This window comes from Xenopus laevis, chromosome 5S (genome assembly GCF_017654675.1).
Source record: "Xenopus laevis strain J_2021 chromosome 5S, Xenopus_laevis_v10.1, whole genome shotgun sequence".
Lineage (NCBI taxonomy): Eukaryota > Metazoa > Chordata > Amphibia > Anura > Pipidae > Xenopus > Xenopus laevis.
The window spans coordinates 30,647,501-30,668,059 of NC_054380.1; the positions used below are offsets into that span (position 1 = coordinate 30,647,501).

At 39.0% G+C, this 20,559-nt stretch overlaps 1 protein-coding gene across 1 annotated transcript in view; it reads right to left on the minus strand.

Moving 5' to 3' along the window:
• The window catches only part of acss1.S (acyl-CoA synthetase short chain family member 1 S homeolog), a 51,656-nt gene that overhangs the window by 16,086 nt on the left and 15,011 nt on the right, over positions 1-20,559 (minus strand). Inside the window, exons 3-8 of the mRNA XM_018265128.2 lie at positions 17,141-17,340; positions 16,408-16,583; positions 15,735-15,887; positions 10,153-10,300; positions 8,604-8,741; positions 5,658-5,750 (exon numbers count right to left, since the gene is read on the minus strand). Coding sequence (XP_018120617.1) covers positions 5,658-5,750; positions 8,604-8,741; positions 10,153-10,300; positions 15,735-15,887; positions 16,408-16,583; positions 17,141-17,340 — 908 coding nt within the window. The remainder of the gene's footprint in view (positions 1-5,657; positions 5,751-8,603; positions 8,742-10,152; positions 10,301-15,734; positions 15,888-16,407; positions 16,584-17,140; positions 17,341-20,559) is intronic.

The following is a 20,559-nucleotide window of genomic DNA, read 5'->3' on the forward strand; positions in this document are numbered from 1 at the left end:
ATGTTGCTCCCAGTGGCCTCAAAACTGGTGCTCATTTTTTTAATTCCTGGCCTGGAGGAAAGTTTTAGTTGCATAAAAACAAAGTGTACTGCCAAACAGAGCTGCCTATAGCTGCCAGTCCATGTAGGGGCTACCAAACAGTCAATCACAGGCCCTGTTTGGCTCCCCCAGGAATTTATTCGTGCTTGTGTTGCTCTCCAACTTATTTTTACATTTGAATGTGGCTCACGGGTAAAAAAGGTTGGGGACCCCTGCCTTATACATTTTGCTTACAAATCATCCTTCACATTATGATTCTAAAAGAAAAAGCACTGGGAGCAGCCATTTTACCAACAAGCAAAGCTACTATACTATGAATTCATTTATTTAGAGGAGGAATTATCCTTAAACCTTATCAGGAAAGAAGCAAAGTGAATGTATAAAGAGCTTTGCGAGGCGAAATGACTTTTATTACACAGCATTAAGGTATCGTGCCCATTATCTGCTTTCTGAGATTATGTTGCTCTTGAAACAAGACTCTTAATCATTTTCATCCTGCGGGTTTAAGAATTAGATACACTCTGAGATTTGCACCATCTATAGCATCAGACCTAATTGATCCTTTTATATAATAAACTCGCTATAATTGTCTCTGCAAATCTATACATAGTACAGTCTATTTGAAAGCATGGTGCTCTGGCATGCCTACAATAAAGTGCAATTGCTGTACATGGGCTGCATTTACTAAATTAAAAAAAAAATGCATTAGATAAATCTCTGCAAATTAATTTGACTAAGTACATGCAAATGAGACCACACTAATTACCGTAACATAATCGTTCAAAATCTACTTATGTGAAGCTCAGCTGTAATTGGTACAGTTGGAAGAAATCTCAGCCTAAAGCCTATCCCCTTGTAATTAACTTTAACCCGTTTATGGCATAGGTGCAGGAAAACACAGCAGGATGCATTTTAAATGAATCCTTTCTGGTGGCACAAATATGAATACTGTGCCCTGCAGGACAACCACTGTTGGTATGAAGAGTAGGGGAGGTAGTGATAGCAGGCCAAAATTGTGTTGTGCAACCTGCAGCCCTTTAGTTGATAAAGAAGTACAACTTCCACTGACAGAGAAAGAGTTTGGATGCTGTAGTTCTACAACCGCTTATAGAGCTTAAGTTAGTCTGTGCTAGCTGCACTTTGGATATACTCTGCAGACTAATTTAATAAAAGGTAAAAGCACTATTCATTTTCTACTAAGGGAAGTCTGTTGTTTTTTAACATTATCTTCTGGTTAATGTTTAAAGGGGAACTATTGCGAAAATGAAAATTGAATACAAGCTTCAGCATAATGAAATAAGAAACTTTCTAAATACAATCAAATAACAATTCTGTACTGTTTCTGAAATAATCAAGTTTATCTTCACTATTCCTCTCCTCTCTCAGCATCTGTTTCTCTTTATTCTGTCTTCATGCAGCACTTGGGTGTCAGATAATCATTGACAGTTACATCCAATATATCTTATAGGGGGGCTCCTTTTGCCTAGAAGATGTATAAGTGCTCACTCTATTAACATCACCAGAAATCCTGTCTCTCTACATGCAGAATTTGTGCAAAAGGCAGTTATTTTGTTAGATTGTGTTTGTTCTGGAATCAGTTATTTGAGTGAGCTCTAATTCATCTGCTAGGAAAGGGAGCCCCCCCCCATAAGATATAAGATAACTGTTGCATGAAGAGAGAATGAACAGAAACAGATGCTGAGAGAGGGATAGTGAACATAAACTTGATTATTTCAGAAATGATGCAGAATATTTAATCAATTGTATTTACAAAGTTTCTTTTTTCAGGTATGCTGAAGCTTATGTTACATTTTAATTTTTGCAATAGTTCCCCTTTAAGGTCTTGATGGGTGGTGATTTTGATGGGGGGTGAGTCCTTCAAACAAGCAAACGTTATTGTGTGGGATGGAGCAGTTGTAGAGAAGAGAGCGAGATGGATCAGGCGTAGAGACTGGAGCGAGATAAAGCAGGCATAGAGACTGGAGCAAGATGGAGCAGGCATAGAGACAGGAGCAAGATGAAGCAGGCATAGAGACTGGAGCGAGATGGATCAGGCGTAGAGATGGGAGCGAGATGGAGCAGGTGTAGAGACAGTATAGGCTCTGAACAAGAACAGGACTGGAGCAGGACCAGAAAAGGACAAGAAGGGCAAGAGCCAGGGACTGCTACCAGAAGCTAATGCTTAGGCAAGTAGGTGATGCGGGAGATGGAATTATATAGTTCATTCCAATAGTTGATATAATGCACCGCTTGGTTGACAAATAAGGCTGCTTGGATAGGAAAGCCAGGTGAAGAGGTCAAAATTAAAGTGAATGAGACAATTCCACAGCTGTTCTCCTGGCCTAGTGGTTAAGGAGGTTCCTGCTCGATTCCCAGCTCAGGCTCACATAATGGCACTCAGGAGACCACTTCCCCATCAGATTCAAGATGGAGTTTCTGGACAGAAAATTTTTGGTTGTAGGTCCTGTGCTGACCCAGTGGAGACAAGGACCTCACCTACCCCTTCCATTGAAAGCTGGTCATCCATGTTTGGACAGCACATGATCCATAGGCTTGACAAGCAGATCACAAGTGAATTAGGGATTAGGAGAGGAGCAATACTAACAGGAGATTTGCACTAAATCTTCTTAGAATTATTTAAAATAATGTATTTTAAGAGTATCGCACACACACGTGCACAACCCTGATATGTTTTTTCTAGCACTGACTGTGCCAATTATATGACATTACCGTATATACTTTTTTGGCGCAATATATTTCTATCCTCTTTAAACATGGTCTTTTTTGCTGTCTGCAGTTACACAGAAGTTGTTCAATCTTGTAGTGATTGTTCTGCTTCTCTGACTATTATGCTGACTTTCACCCTTTACCTGACCAAAAAGCAAACTTGATTTAAATCTTTTACTTGTCGATCCATTGAGTTGTCACGTTATTCTGATAAAGTAGAATTCATTATGGTTCCGTTATCAAGAGTGAACACTTTATATGTAACCTATCTGTGTGCTGGAAATATATATACAGGTATGGGACTTGTTATCTAGAAAGCTTGGGAACTGAGTCTTTCTGGATAATGGATCTTTCCGTAATTTGGATCTTCATACTTTAAGTCTACTAGATAATCATGTAAACATTAAATAAACCCAACAGGCTGGTTTTGCTTCCAATAAGGATTAATTATATATTAGTTGGGATCAAGTACAAGCTACTGTTTTATTATTACAGAGAAAAAGGAAAGATTTGGATTATTTGATTATTATGGAGTCTATGGGAGACAGCCTTTCTGTAATTCAAAACTTTCTGGATAACGGGTTTCCAGATAACGGATCCCATACCTGTATATATCATTCACATTACTTTCACATTTATGGCTTGAGTAAAACAGTATCGGAAAGAAGTTCAGGTACAAAATCCTTTAGTAGCATTTGCTTTTCTGCTTGGCAAGAATAATTGTAGATGTTTTACTTGTTCACTCAATGATACATCTAATATTATTCTTATTGTCCTGCGTCAATATACCTTCATGCCACCATCTAGATAACATGACGTCTTTATTCTATGTAAGAAAACAACTGCTTGGCACGCACTCCACAGGACTCCAGGTAGCGGTAAAAACTTTTTACTTTATTGCACAAACATATATTATCCTTTATATATAATAATATATGTTTGTGCAATAAAGTAAAAAGTTTTTACCGCTACCTGGAGTCCTGTGGAGTGCGTGCCAAGCAGTTGTTTTCTTACCTTGATGTCTCCCCCATGCTGAGGGTTCGGGGCGCAGCACCCGGACCACCAAACAGGAGCGGTGAGTGACCCACAGTCTTACCATATTGGAATATTTTAAGCGGAGGGCCCGGGGCAAGTGCACCCGAGCCAATTTGAAACAGCGGTGAGCTCATTTGTAATGAATGATATAACATACCGCTATGTAGAAAGGGTTTCCAATTTGTGATATCAAAGTGTGGCGGGTGGTTTGAGCGCTTCTGCCTTCCTTCTCCAAAAAGTCTTTATTCTATGTTCTAATGCTTTCAGATGGTGCTTTATTCTCTTGATTGATAGAATGGACCTTTAATTAAATATTGCTTCATGTATTTATATGTTTCCTATCTGTATAAAACTAAGGCCCTTGGTGCATTTGCACTTACATTGCTGTAGCCCTCTGAGGAACAAACATGGCAAGTCAAACTATAGAACCCCCAACCAATGTAAAGATAACACACTAAAACAGAATATATTAGACATTTTAGCTGAGACATTAAAATTAAAGCTGAGGCACTGCCATAAAACGTGGGTTTGATAAGTACAAGGACCAATACTGACAAGTGTTTATTAAAGTGTTTATCATCAGCTGCATCTTTTTACCTAAGCATCGAATGTACCATTTTATACTGTTAGATGCAAAGTCAGTATTATTATTGGGGTATATGGGAGCACAATAAACATGGTAAGAACTGTGTTTACGTACATTCATTGCACTTCCGGTACATGCGTTTTCCATAGCTTAGTACAGGGGCTGTAATTGCACATTTTATTGAATATAAAAGCAGTAATCAAAACAGCATAAAAATAAAATGTGATAAAAGTCAAAAACGTAGGATCACTATAACCAGTATATGCGCTTATGCTTTGTCTAAAGGGGTGGTTCACCTTTAAGTTACGTTTTATTAAAATGGCATCTAAGCAACTTTTCAATTGGTGTTCCTTTTTTTTTACTTTTTATTGCTCCTCTTCCTGTTCAGGCCGTCTTCTTTTGATATTCCAGTCTCTTATTCAAGTCAACCAGATTACAGAAATTGCAAACTGGAGAGCTGCTGAATAAAAAGCGAAATAACTCGAAAACCACAATTAAAAAGCAAAAGCCAGTTGCAAATTGTCTCAGAATATCACTCTCTATACCTAAGGGCAAGGCCAGATGTGTTTTTTTTGCTGCGTTTTTTAAAAAGAACAGCCAGGCGTAAATACATAAACTGCACTACCACTGAAACTAATGGAAAACGCACTATGGCAATTCACACAGGACGCCAGTATAGGTGTTTTTTAGCAGAAACGCCAATACATCAAGAAACTACCAAATCAATAGACTCTATGGGATCTGCACGTTTGAAACCACACTTTGCATATATACGCAGCGTATTTTAAATATGGCGTCCAAATTCTTAATGAGAACAATGAGAGCAACGAGAAGTGCATGTTGGGAAAAGAATCCTACGTGCTGAAAAACGCATGAAAAACGCATGTTGACGGTCTCATGTGATTTCAGTGGTGTATTTACGCCTGGCTGTTCTTTTTTAAAAACGTAACATAAAAACGCAGCAAAAGCCACGTCTGGCCTTGCCCTAAAGGTTAATTTACACAACCCTTTAAGATTATTTGTGTATCCATGAGAACAATCTGCAGAGGAAAATACAGAAAAAACTATTTTGACACTTTAAATATGATGCCAGCATACTGAATCGTTTTACTCTTGTTTGTAAGCACCCTGCCAATGATATTTCACTTCATTCTCTCTGTTTAAATGTTTACATCTTGGAGGAAATGTTTCCTCCAAAATCTTGCATTCTATATAATAAGTTGAATCCTGTATCAGCAAATAGTATCCAAGTTATTCTGTATTAAATTACCTGTTTGCCACCACGTATCCACCAGTGTACATCTCTTCTCTCCCACCACATCATGGAACCATTCCCAAGCTTCGTGGTTTATTGGTTCACCCACTAAAACAAATCACAAAGGTAAAGTCAATTCAGTGTCTCCATATTAATTGGGGCTCATTGATTAACACTGGGCAAATTTGCCCATGGGCAGTTACCTATAGCAACCAATCAGTGATTAGCTTTTTAAAGCCATCTGCAAGAAGTACGATGAATGCAGCAATTTGGTTTCCATTGGTTACTGCCCTTATGCGTTTTGTGTTACAAACACGAAACGCATAAGGCTATATATGTGACAAAATAAATAATTCTACTTTTACTTTTATCTACTGCCTGGAGGAAGAATGCCTTTGTTCGAATGTCTGCTCTACAAAAAAAAAAATTGGGTTGATATATGACCCCCAACTAGTTGATCAGTGGTTTGACCTCTCTTATGAGGGGCAGTCTTGCACAAGGGCAATTGTTTCCACAGCATGTGATGCATAACACAGGGCATTGCTGGACTGCTAGATTGACTATACTCTTTAGTGTTATGATAGAGCCTATTGGAATTCCTGTACCTAACTGGCTGTGAATATAACAGGTGTCCAGGTTTTTAAACTCTAGTAACCTGCACTGTGACTTTCTCATTCAATGTTACAGGAGCCTTTGGAATTCGGCAATCTTTAAACTGGTTGAACCCAGTCAGTGGATTTAACTCTTTTATAACCCACTGCATTACTTTGTGTGAGCTTCATATAAACTATTCGTCACGAGGAGAAAATTATAGCAATGTTTGTAATAAAAAATTTCCTGGCAGTAAAAGAAAAAAAGGTTTATAGACAGTTAAGTGACACAATACAATGCTGGTTATTTTAGGCCATTGTGGACAGTTATATTTGTAGTACTCTCTGTTTATGCCATGATTATGTCAATGGATTCTATGAAGAATGCCAAAGCCAAGTCAAGCACAAATCATATTCATATAAAGGACCAGCACTCAGGCGTGTTTAAGGGGCTGCTGCCCCCCCTCCCGCTCCGCGCTTCTAACTTCTAGTGTCAGCTATTGCGCTCATTTAAAAAATGGAAATTCGGCTCTTAAAGTTACCAGAGGCAGCTTTTTGCCACCCTTGGTAACTGCTCGTTCCGTGCCGACTGAAGCAAGGTTCTCAACTTGCCTCATGGTCGGAGTGGCCCTGACAGCACTCCCAGTGGTGGTCAATAAAAGGGAACCATTTGATTGAGTTTGAACCTTGAAAGCAGTAGAATTCTTAATGAATCAGATGAAAGGGAGTTTAGAACTGGCCAGATCAGGGATGACTTTAACGTAGTTGACCAGCTTGAATATATTGCAATATACGGGCCAGGGTCTACAAACAGAGCACCCATAGGCTCGCTTCAAATTTCACCCACTATTGAAATGTCGTTTAGCTTAGAGTGCACAGAATCATTTCAACTACCTTGTTTTCTACTTTTAGCCCATGGCCCTTTAACTATATAATTTGGGCTTCTAATAATAATGTTAATAATATTGATTACAGTCCATTAATGTGGGCTCATATGTTTAGGAGTAAATCCACTATTGAAATTCAATTGTCACCCCCTTCCCCATCCCTGTCTGCATCCCCCTCCCTGTCCGCCTCTCCCTCCCTGTCCCCCTTCCTGTCCGTATCCCCCTCCCCTTCCCTCACCTGTCCGCTCTCCCTTCCTGACGGCGTCCCCGTCCCTTTCCTGTAGGTACATATGTGTCTCCAGTACTCCTAACTATCTTGAATGTGGCTGGGTGGCATGCCACCCCTAAAATTCTGCACCCTAGGCCTGGGCCTTTGTGACTTTGGCACAAATCCTGCCCTGGTATTGTACAGACAAACAATCCTTGTTTTGGGAGGGTGTTTTTTAATTTCTTAATGCTAATAATGGGTGAGTGTAGAGGACCTCTTTTTCTCTCTATATATATCTCTACTAATTGTTCTGTTCAGTAGTGTAACTATAGAGGAAGCAGACCCCGCAGTCGCAGGGGGGCCCGGGCTATGGGGTCTGCTTCCTCTATGGCTAATAAGAAAACCCCTCCTCCCCAGCTGCTCTTTTACTGGCGAGGAAGGGGAACACAAGTCGGGGCAGGACGTGGGTGGAGACGGGAAGTGGGCGGGGCAGAGGCTGGATGTGGATGGGAAGTGGGCGGGAGGATGGAGGTCGGAGTGAGCCAGGTCCCTTTGAAGGTTTTTTTGCAGGGGGGCCCAGCTCACTCTAGTTACACCACTGATTCTGTTAATATATTGTTCTGCAGTACAGTGCTGTGTGCATAAGTAACACTATATAAATAAAATATACAATATATATACAGGTGCATTTTAGGGTTTGCTGCTACTAAAATGCAGTGATGAAATGGCATTTGCAAAAAATAAGAAGACTAAGCATTCTTTTAAGGAATATGTTTCATGCACATCATAGGAATTTATGAATGTATTAAAATTAAAAAGGTGACAAAGACCTTGGTGGTATAAAGGTACCCTGTAGTTAGTGGTGTAAGTCCCTCAGACCTGCTCTCCTTTGGGCAAACTTTGTTGTATCAGCAGGTATCTCCTGATTGGTTAGTAGAAGATTAATCATGATACTACGCCACCCTCACTACAGTAACACATTGTGAATCACTGTCATGTCCCCCCATATAAATGAACATGTTAGATGATGGAAGTAGAAAATCATCATTTATATAAGCACTGCATTTTTAATGTATTTGCGTGCATACATTCTTGAGTCCCATATCCATATCACTTGACACTGGTTAACATTTAACTGATGCTGGTCAATGTTTTACTTAAGGCCATTTAGAACATTTATAGTTTCCAGTTAATTCATTGTGAATGGCTTTAGATTACTGCATAACCTACAACTTGGGAGACAGTTTAACAATTTTACATTTATAAAGTTACATACCTGATCCTAAAGTTTTCAAAGAAGATCGGTCGTGTTTCTTCACCCATTCATCGCCATACTTCAGCAACAAGCGTATCGCAGTCGGTGCTCCATAAAACTGATTAATCTGTAGTCGTTCAACAGTCTCCCAGTATCGACCTGTACAAAGATCATTGACATTTATATGAAATATTGAGTCAACCCAAGGACATTGTATGCAAGGAATATGTTAACTAGGCATCAGTCTCTTAAAGAAGAACTTTCATCAAGCATAACTTTTTTTCATCTGTTTTGCTATACATTTTATTTGTAGCTGTATTAAAATTGCAAGCCCTGAAGATGGTGTTCATAGGGAATTGTACCACCCTGGCCCAAGCTATCACTGAGTGCTCATTTTCAGAGCTAGATAATTTTCATAAATAAACCATAAAATCATAAACTGCAAAATAAATGCCATGGGGCAGATTTACTAACCGGCGACAATTTGCCACCGTCCACTTCTCACTCAGCGCAACGCAACACTTCGCCAGGCGAAAATTCACTCAGACTACGCTAATTCACTAAAATGCGGAGTTTCGTAGTTGGCGCCGAATGCTGGCGACTTTTTGCTAGCGTTACTTAGTTTAGTAATTTTTCGGAGTAACGTCCATTCACCAAAGCGAATTGACGTCTGCCGATAGAGTGCAAATGGCCGCTAGCGTCTGTCTCTTTCGTTAGCGAATTGTCGCCTGACTATGTCCCTGCAGACTGTAACACTAGCGAAGTGACGCTAAAAAATCTTGATTTTTTGTGTTATAATAGGCTTAAAAATGTTTTTTTTAATTTCTTAAACCCTGAGGGCTTAAAAGCCAAAATATAAAAACACGCCATCTCAAACGTGTCGAGGTTGCATAAAAGTCAAGGGGAACAGTCCCATTGATTTTTGGTTGTGTCGGGGGTTTTGGACAATTTCACAATGTTTTCTGAGTTTTCAGGGAAAATCTGAGCTTTTCCCGCACTCGGGTTAGATCGGAGTTTGTAGCAGCCGATATTGAGATAAATTCGGACCTTGATAAATAACCCCCTAAGTGTTAGAATCTAAGCTAAGCCCACCAAAGTTGGCTCCATCTAACCCATTCTACCTGTCTATACACATGGGTACGAAGAGTTTGAGTTTACGAGTTTTTACAAATGTTCTTCAGTTATTTCTTTCTGAAGAAATCCCCCCAACCACTAACTAGTACACACCCCTGCTTGATGCAACTTACGTTTTACTTCCTATATAGCACTACCTAAAGAATTTCCCATTAGGCTTCATTTGAATGCTACTTTATACTCATTTTATAGCTGTGTGCATCTAAAGAATATTCTTGACCTATTACTAAGCTAGAGACAATCTCCCTCTCTAGCCTCACATCTCTTCTACACAAATAATGTTAACCTCCTAATAGACCTACCTGCTTACCTTCCCCTGCTACTTGTATACCACCAGCTTTCATTAATCCCTGGCAGATTTTTAATAAAAGTTTTTTTTTGATCTATTAGGGGCCTGTTGCATCGTAAGTCATTAAGAAAAATGATTAATTCTTACCTGGATTTGGATATGTTGGGGTGCTCTCGAATAGGACAGTTGTGGCCCCATTGCAGAGAGGGCCATACACAACATAGCTATGCCCTGTGATCCAGCCGATGTCTGCCACACAACCAAATACGTCTCCTTGTTTATAGTCAAACACATACTATAGAGAAAAAGAAAAGAAATGTATGACTAATGATAATTATTTTTATGTCATAGGGGCACATTTACTTAGCTCGAGTGAAGGATTCGAATGAAAAAAACTTTGAATTTCGAAGTTTTTTTTGGCTACTTCGACAATCGAATTGGCTACTTCGACCTTCGACTACGACTTCAAATCGAACGATTGGAACTAAAAATTGTTCGGCTATTCCATAGTCGAAGTACTGTCTCTTTAAAAAATACTTTGACCTCCTACTTCGCCACCTAAAACCTACCGAGCATCAATGTTAGCCTATGGGGAAGGTCCCCATAGGCTTTCTAGCAAATTTCTGATCGAAGGAATTTTGTTAGATCGATGGATTAAAATCCTTCGAATCATTCGATTATTACTTCGAGCGTTCGATCGAACGAATATCGGTAGTCGAAGTCGAAGGATTTAACTTCGATAGTCGAATATCGAGGGTTAATTAACCCTCGATATTCGACCAATAGTAAATGTGCCCCATAGTGTGTGAGTTAGTCTTCAAAGAAGAGAGATCTTAAAACTTCGGAAAGGCAGGCTTAAAAGATACCAGTGATATTTTTATACAGGTATGGGACCTGTTATCCAGAATGCTTGGGACCTGGGGCTTTCTGGATAATGGATCTTTCTGTAATTTGGCTCTTCATACATCAAGGGGCAAATTTACTTAAGGTCGAATATTCGAGACAAAAATCGTTCAATCGAACGATTAAATCCTTCGAATCGTTCGATTCGAAGGATTTTAATCCATCGATCGAACGATTTTTGTTCGGCCAAAAAAAAGATAGCTAAGTCTATGGGGACCTTCCCCATAGGCTAACATTGACTTCGGTAGCTTTTAGGTGGTGAACTAGGGGGTCGAAGGTTTTTTTTAAAGAGACAGTACTTCGACTATCGAATGGTCGAATAGTCGAACGATTTTTAGTTTGAATCGTTCGATTCAAAGTCGAAGTTGTAGTCAAAGGTCGAAGTAGCCAAAAAAAACATTCGAAATTCGAAGTTTTTATTCCTCTGTTCCTTCACTCGAGCTAAGTAAATGGGCCCCCAAATAAACCCAATAGGCTCGTTTTGCTTCCAAGAAGGATTAATTATATCTTAGTTTGGATCAAGTACAAGAGACTGTTTTCTTATTATGAGAGAAAGGAAATCATTTTTAAATATTTGGATTATTTGGATAAAATGGAGTCTATAGGTATTTTGAAGCTTTCTGGATAACGGGTTTCTGGATAATGGATCCCATACGAAAAATGTAATTAACTAAAGATGCTGATTTTAACATAATTTTAGACTTTAAAATTATGGCAAAAATCATAAACCACAAGATCAAAATGAGTAAAGGAAACTGACTTTTTTATTTAGGAGCTATAAAAAAGGGGCTATACATGGCAGGTGATCAGAGTAATGCTGGTTTTGTGACACACAGGAAAACATGGGACTAATGTTTTATGGGATATTTATGGGGTATTTCCCTGACTCTAACGCAGGACAAGGCAGGCACAAATAGAGAATACTGTATGTGCCAAACAGATTTTGTTCCATAAAGAATACCTGCTTTGGTTATGAATGACATTATCTTTGTGCTGTTGATAAACACATAGAACAAGATATGAGTCGGCATTTATGCAACTGTGACCTTAACGTCACAGCTCATGGCCAGGTGCCTATCTTTCTCAGTACATTAGATAACAGTTTTTGCAATTTTTGTTTATCTGCTAGAAAAAACAGACACCCTGCTACAGATTGCTACTGACTAATCACAACACAATAAATCAGTAGACACAAAAAGTATGTGGAGAGATATTACGGATTACTTCTATTTATCATAATACAATAAACACACCAGAACGACCTGCATAATGTAATGTACATAGCTGTGTGATTACAGAGATAATGTCTGTAGCTAACTACTTCTTTGCAAGGGGTAAAAATAACTTATTTAAAAGCAGGGGATAACTTCTATGTACTGTCCTTTACAGAGATAATACAATGTAAGCACAAAAATGGTGTGCCTTGATCATAGTCTTCATATTTGCCAGTATTGTTCTATGGGACATCAGACTAAAGCCAGCCATGCATATACCAATTTTATAGTGCAAAACAATTTATTGGTACATGCATGGTGTCCCACTAAACCAGACCAATATCCAGGTACTGTGGATAAAGTCAGTTCTGGAACTGGGCAAGTTAGAAAATTCTGCCTATGCACCGTGTTAGCTGGTTCATCCACGGATGAGGACCATGCTATAGTTCTTCCAATCATTTGTGAGCTCTGCATCAACAATTGCAAACATAGGAAGCCCCTCTCCTTCTGTTTTGGCTAATGGACTAGTTGTGTGGGACAGTATCTGGACATCCCATGTATTGGAAACAAACCCAATATTCGAATTTCAATGTGTGTATATGAGAGCTGTTATTCTGCTTGCACTGTTCTTTTGCAATTTTCTGAAAAAGCCTTTTCCATGAGAAGGGATTATTCAGCTCCTACTATATACAGTAGAATATATATATATCTAGAACTGGAAATGCCGGCACAGCACTTATACTGGTATAAGGTGCTTGGGTGCAGAGCTATGTATTAGTATTTACAATGGCTCAAAAGAAAAGAAGCTAGCACACACAGGACTTATGGAGAAAAAAAGGTTTTTATTATAACAGAAAAAAACTAACGTTTCGGCTAGGTCCCTAGAGATAGATATAGATATATATTAGAACCTCGATTTTAAGTTTTTCAGGGGACCAGAAAAAAATGGTGTAAAATTCAGGAAAATGTAAAATCAGGGAAATGATTATGCATAATATATAGGTGGGATCACAAAACAACAATATAAAATGAGGGAAAACTTAAAATCCGGGGATGTAAAATGGGGGGGGGGGGGTTCTACTGTATATATATATATATATATATATATATATATATATAAAAAATAATATATATATATATATATATATATATATATATATATATATATATATATATATATATATATATATATATATATATATATATACACATATATACACATATAACAAACAAGGGAAAGTTGTGCTCACCACTATTTTTTATAATGAAGCAATAGAATTCTTAATGAATCAGATAAAATTAAGCGTAGGACTGGCCAGATATGGGATGACTTTGACGTAGTTGGCCAGCTTAAATATATTGCAATATATGGACAAACAATCCCTGTTTTGTTTAAAGGGTAAGGCATTTTTCAGTAGCAGTATGCACAAAATGTCTCTGTCTTAAGGTGGCCATACACGGGCCGATAAAAGCTGCCGACAGACCGAGTCGGCAGCTTATTGGCCCGTGTGTGGGGGCCCCCGACGGGCTTCCCCGATCGAGATCTGGCCGAAAGTCGGCCAGATCTCGATCGGATGGGGTTAAAAATCCCGTCGGATCGCGGCCACATCTGTTCGTTGATGCGGTCCCGCGATCCGACCGCCCGTTTGCGAACGTGAAGGATCCGATCGTTGGGCCCTAGGGCCCACGATCGGATCAGCCCGATATTGCCCACCTCAAGGTGGGCATATCGGAGGGAGATCCGCTCGTTTGGCGACATCGCCAAACGAGCGGATCTATCCGTGTATGGCCACCTTAAAATATATTGATAATGGGTTGAGTGCAGAGGACTCTTGTATTTTTCCATATGTATTTTGTGGTCACAGCCTCATTGCACCCCCGCCTAATGGTTTTAAAAAATAGTGGTGAGCACAACTTTCCCTTGTTTGTTATAGTTTATACAGGAGCAGTGACCAGCTCCATGTTGTAGCTCCCACCCTTCCCAGCTATAGTCAGGTGATCCCACTGGTGTCTAATAAAAGGGCAGCCAAGTTTGGGAGTTTTACTTTGAAAGCAGCAAGTAAGTTGCAGGTAAAACTTAGTCCCTTTGTAAAATGTATAATAAAGCAATAGAATTCTTAATGAATCAGATAAAATTAAGCATAGGACTGGCCAGATATGGGATGACTTTGACGTAGTTGGCCAGCTTAAATATATTGCAATATATGGACAAACAATCCCTGTTTTGTTTAAAGGGTAAGGCATTTTTCAGAAGCAGTATGCACAAAATGTCTTCTGTCTTAAATATATTGATAATGGGTTGAGTGCAGAGGACTCTTGTATTTGTCTATACAGTATATATATATATATATATATATATATATATATATATATATATATATATATATATATATATACCAATATGTACCAATATATGCACTCCAGGACTTCATAATGCAGTGGACAACCAGGAAAAATGTATTGTCAACGTTACGGTTCCGTTTTGGACCTTTCTTGGGGGTATATTTATCAAAGAGTGAAGTTAGAGATCGCAACAGTCCACTGGAGTGAAATTCTGCCACTCACCATTCATTTCTATTGTATTTTAAAAGGCGTATTTATCAAAGGATGAGCTTTTACTTTCACCCATTGATAAATACTCTTTTAAAAATCCCATAGCAATGAATGGAGAGTGGCGGAATTTCACTCTATAAAGTATCAATAAAGGATCTTCCCAGGTGTCACTATTTCCCCCCACCTCTACAAACCCCCTCGCCTCTACAAACCCCCTCGCACTAAAATTTTTTACATGATTCTGCAACATGTGACTGTGCTCTAAGCAAAACAATGTATGGTTTGGCACATATTTCATTTGGTATGTTACAACACCAGTCTTTACATGTGTATTTAGCGGCAGCCTGTGAGATAGGAGAAAGAACAAACTGCTAGCTGCACCCTTGAGCTAAGGCAATTCCCACTGCTGAAGGGTATGAGGTAAAAAGTCACAGCAGAACAGATAATAGAAAGCAAATGTGCTGGTATGAAGTTGCACTAATACAGATTTTAATGCCTGTGGGGAACAGAAGTTCATATTCTTTAATGAGTATTTATTGCAATGTGTTTCTTAAACACACTGTAGTTTCAAGATGGCACCAGCAATTCAAGAAGTGGTGTTCTGCAAGCAAAATTCGGCAAAAAATCTTAAAAATCAGAAAAAATCGTATGATTCGGATTTTTGGGTTTGTCCCCAATCCGATTAAATCGTGCTTTTTATTGATAATAAACAAGCTCCAATTGTGTATTCTAGTTTGGTCGAACTTTTTTAATTAAAATATTCAAATTTTGATAAATATGCCCCTTAATGTCAGTGTCGGACTGGGCTCTCGCGCTTCTAAACATTTGGCCTATTTCAATTATTTCTTTATGGGAAAAAATGGTAGTAATCGAAGAAAATAGTAAGTAGATTTAAAAGAGTAGGAGAATAAAGAGGTTGATGTGGGCCCCTGGCATTCCAGTGCCACACTGTATAATGTAACATAAACTGTAAAATCCATATTTATACTTTGTAATGTCACAGTTATAATAAGTACTTAGGGATTTTAGCAGAAACGTGTATGAAAAAGTTCTCCATACCTTATGTGTTAAAGCAGCATAGAGCAGATATCCTGCCTGCGTGTGCACAATGCCCTTAGGCTTCCCAGTGCTGCCAGATGTATACAACAGAAATAGCATGTCTTCACTATTCATAGCTTCAGGAGGACATGTAGCATCTGCCTTGGCCATCTCCTGAAATCAATATAAATAAAGAAAAAATATTTCATTTAAAGGGGATGTTCACCTTCAAAACATTTACAATCATATAGAGAGTAATATTTGTAGACCATTTGCAATTGGTTTTAATTTTTTATTATTTGCGTTTTTGAGTTATTTAGCTTTTTATTCAGCAACATTTCAGCAATCTGGTTGCTAGGGTCCAAATTACCCTAGCAATCATGCATTAATTTGGATAAGAAACTGGAATATGAATAGGAGAGGCCTGAATAGAGTAATGAGTAATAAAAAGTAGCAATAACAATAAATTTGTACCTTTACAGAGCATTTGTATTTTAGCTGGGGTTAGTGACCCCCATTTGAAAGCTGGAAAGAGTCAGAAGAAGAAGGCAAATAATTCAAAAACTATATAAAAAAAAATGCAAACCTATTAAGTTGTTTAGAACTGGTCGTTCTATAAGTTTGGAAAGCAGCGGCATATACCTATCGAGATACGCTATTTTATTTTGCACTAGTACAGATTTAAACAACGTACTTCTTCAAGAGGTATGTCAAGTTTACCCATGGGGACTTCATTTTCGGTCCTGTGTGCTACAAAGACATGTTTTATTGAAGGACAATTCTTGACCGCTTCATCTACAGTCTTCTTTAGGTCTGTTATTCTTCCACCCCTCAGCCCTTGGTTGAATGTGATGACAGCTTTGCAGCAAGCTATTGAGAGAAGCAAATGAACTTACAAAAACTGAAAACACAAACTCCATTCTTATGATAGAGATGAACAAGTACATGCTATAGATTAGTTTGTTGTATCATTTACATGCACAAGGTCGTCTATGGTGGACATTTATGGTATCTGTTTTGAAGGATAAACCTGTTGTGGAACTGAATGTGACTTTTCTAAGCTGCTGGTGTAAGTCAATCATTAGGTTTAAAGATGAATTGGTACCTGGAAATACGTTAAACATTGCCCTTTAGAGTCATTACAACTGATTTATGGCTCCCCGTTGGTATAACTAAAAAATTACCAAATTAATAGATACAAAACATAACAGGTGATGGCCATATACTGTTTGTGCTGGTGTTCATGAGCCATGCAAATGCCCTTTGGTGTTGCCAGGACAAGATACCTAATGGATCCTGGAGCATGTGTTTTACTTTGATAGGGGAAGGGATCTATGATTATATAGTTAAACTACCTCCTTAGAGAACCGAAAACACTCTGAGACTATATAATAAAAGAAACAGAAATGACATTCAGTTTTAATTACCGTCATTGATTCTTCCTGCCAAAGATTCAGCACTGAATCCAGCGAAGACAACATTATGTACAGCACCAATTCGGGTACAGGCTAACATGGCAGCCACAGCAAGAGGAGAAACAGGCATGTATATAGCCACTCGGTCTCCTCGCTGGATTCCATATTTCTTCAGTGTGTTGGCAATGCGGCATGTTGTATTTAGGAGTTCTCTAAAGAGAAATGGTTATTTAACGTTACTACTAAAATAAGATCATGTAACATTAGACACAAATATGTTGCAAATAGCATAAATAGTTACAGTCATCCAATCATTTTTTCAAGCAAATACATTAGGAACCAAAGGTTACTCCTCAATAAATATGCTAGCTCTGGTTTTAAAGAGTTACAGTGGCCATACACATATATATGAAAGTTATTTTGTAGGATAATCGGTGTGTGTGGGAGACTGGTATTGATTAAAAACCTTGACTATCGGTCTTCTTGGCTATCGGACAGGACTGAAAATTTTGATAAGGTTCCCGACCAAGGCCTGGATTAGGGGCAGGCAGAGTAGGCATGTGCCTAGGGTGCAAAGCTTGGGAGGCGCCCAGCACATAACTTTAACTGCTGCCTACCCTTGTCTGGTCTGGTGTCCTGTTCCGTGTGCACATGCACCTATCTGACAGCATGCACATGCACAGTGGGGGGCGATGTGGCTGGCCAGGTTGCCTGGGATGCCTGGCCGGTCTGGCCCGACCCTGTTCCTGAACATCGTAACGTTAATGCTGAATTGTCAGATAGAACTAAATAATTATTTTTGTTTTTACCTGCATATCTGACAATTAACATTAGTAGAGTGGATGAACATCGCCGGATTCGGAAATGAGGCTCTCCTAGGCCATATGCCTCCTGCACCCCCTACCCCCAAGCGCCTCCTAGCCCCATCACATTCACATGTCCCCTAACCCCAGCGCATGCCTTCTACCCCCAATGCACGTGCGCATTAATATCTCATCTATTGCATTTGGCTCTGCTGCTTCCTCTATAAGTGTGTTCTCGGGGGCCGGAAATATTGATGCAGTTAGGCAGCAGGCCACCACTAAAAATGTGCCGCGCTAGGCCGGGCCTTTGTGGGCCTGTAGACAAAAGATCTTTCATACGTAGCATATATGGCCACCTTTACATACTGCTACAACAGACCTTTTCATTTAAGATGAGCTGCATATTTTATTCGAAACCAACTTTTAGGTTGGAAATCTGATTTACAGGGGCAGTTTGGAACTGGGCAGTTCGATATTTGCCCCATTTATTAAAGCTTTTCTTACTTTCAGCAACATTTTCCTGATAATCAGGAAAATCAGTTTTTAACAAATCAAATATTTATCAGAGAAGATACCTTTATCCATCCCTTGAAGTGTGGATTCTTGACATTCTGTTCACCATGGGGGTTTGCTTTCTCTATCTATAGCTAATTCTCTCCCCCGCGGCGCTTTTACCTCATTCGGCAAGTGGCTGAGAAGCAGTGGTAGTGAGCCAGTGACTTGGTGGTGGAAAGTACTGGTTGGGGTTACTGTGCACCTGGACCCTCCAAAGATTTTTTTTGGGGGGGGGGGCGTCATGCTGTTGTTATGATACTGGCCAATAAGCTTTTATTTCCTTGCTTTTGGCCAGCTCTAGTATCTGGAACCATATCTAACCCTATGTTGTGAACAAATTTGTAGTCTGGGCTAAATCAGTATTTAAGTACTTTTGGGATCGATTCCCCAGTGTCTAATAAATAACCCACAATCATATTAAAAAAACTGATATTTGACAGATATAATTTGCCAGCATAGCTCTGATTGTGACCATGCAGTTAGTTTTGGACTTTTGGTTAGTGCCAGAAAGTCTTGGCACACTAATTATTTCACATGCAGGCCTCTTATTATTAAAAGGCTTGGAGCAATTGGTCCTTGTTTTTAAGAGTAATTCAAGTACAGGGTCAGTAAATGTATACTCTTACTTTTTGCCAAACCAGAAATGCTGGTTCTGGAAAAACCGACTATGATCTGGCACAGAGCTGTTCAAACTACTTTTACTTTCATGTACATTTTTGAAAAGTTTGTAGAAAATACCGTTTCAACATAGATGTGCGGGCATGATAATGTTAACGGGAAATTCATTTTCACTTCTGAGTATCCAGAGCACTTTCAGTTTGTCAAGGATCTGGCTGTGCTGTCTAGGCTTCTGCACTAACACGTTCACAAGGGCTATATCTGTTCTCATTAGGATTCTGAAACTTTTCCTTTGGCAAAAGGTCATAAATCAGGTAGTATATTACTGGAAAAGAAGACCTTTATTTTTCAACATAGATATCATTGCACTCCACTTCCCCTGCTCCCCTTGGTTACCAGGAGTGAATTAGCATCCCAGTCACATATCGTGTATCTACCAAAGCAGAAAAAAAAAGTACTGAGTACAAGGGTTTAAACTGAAGGGCTATAGAGACAGCATCGAATATCTTGCAGCACTTGGATAAACCCATAAACTGTATTCATGAACTGTGGATCTCATCACAAGACTTCAATAAACTAAAGGCAGAAACTGGGGTAGTAATTCTGGTGATGTATACAGCTTGTTAAAAGAGAAATGTAAATAAGTGTGCTTCCTATAAATACAGACAGAAATTCCTCATGTACATGATACTTCGCTATAAATGATCACGAGGCACAAATACAGGCGTGAACTTGTGGGGAGGTTATCAAGTGTCAAAAGTAAAGATGACAGATTTTAGGTGGTTCCTGGTTGACCCTACTGTCTGTAAAAATTAATGTTCATTTACAGCCTGCACCCTTTACATTTCCAGTTAAATAAACAGTTAATGTTTTCACTAATTTACCTCACCTCCAGCTGAACCTCACCATATATCTGCCACAGATCAGTGTGCCCTGGTCTACAGTACTAGCTGGCTCATATTGCTTCCTTGCTTTGGTTAAATAACTTGCACCTCTGACCCCTGAGTATTCACAGTTCTTTTAACTGTTTTAAATGTTTTGACCCCCTAGGCCAGGGGCATAACCTCTCATGTCTTACTATCTGCACTCTCACTCTGCAAGGGGTACTAGGGTAAAGGTTGCTGCTTTCATGGCATCACTGTCAATTAAAAGGTAAATAATAATTTAATATAAGGAGTGTGTGTATTTCAATGTAATGTGTTTACCTACAGTGTGGATATGTATAAGGTTTATATTAGGGATGCACCCAATCCAGGATTTGGCCCCTTTTCAGCAGGATTCGGACCAACTGAAAAAGAATTCTTAAAATCATGTGACTTTTAGCCACAAAACAAAGAAATAAAAAGAAACTGAGGGTTGCGTATGTGTTTCTTTTTTCCCCTTCCCGTCCTTAATTTGCATATGCAAATTAGAATACGGATTCTGTTCAGTATTCAGCTAAATCTTTCACAAAGG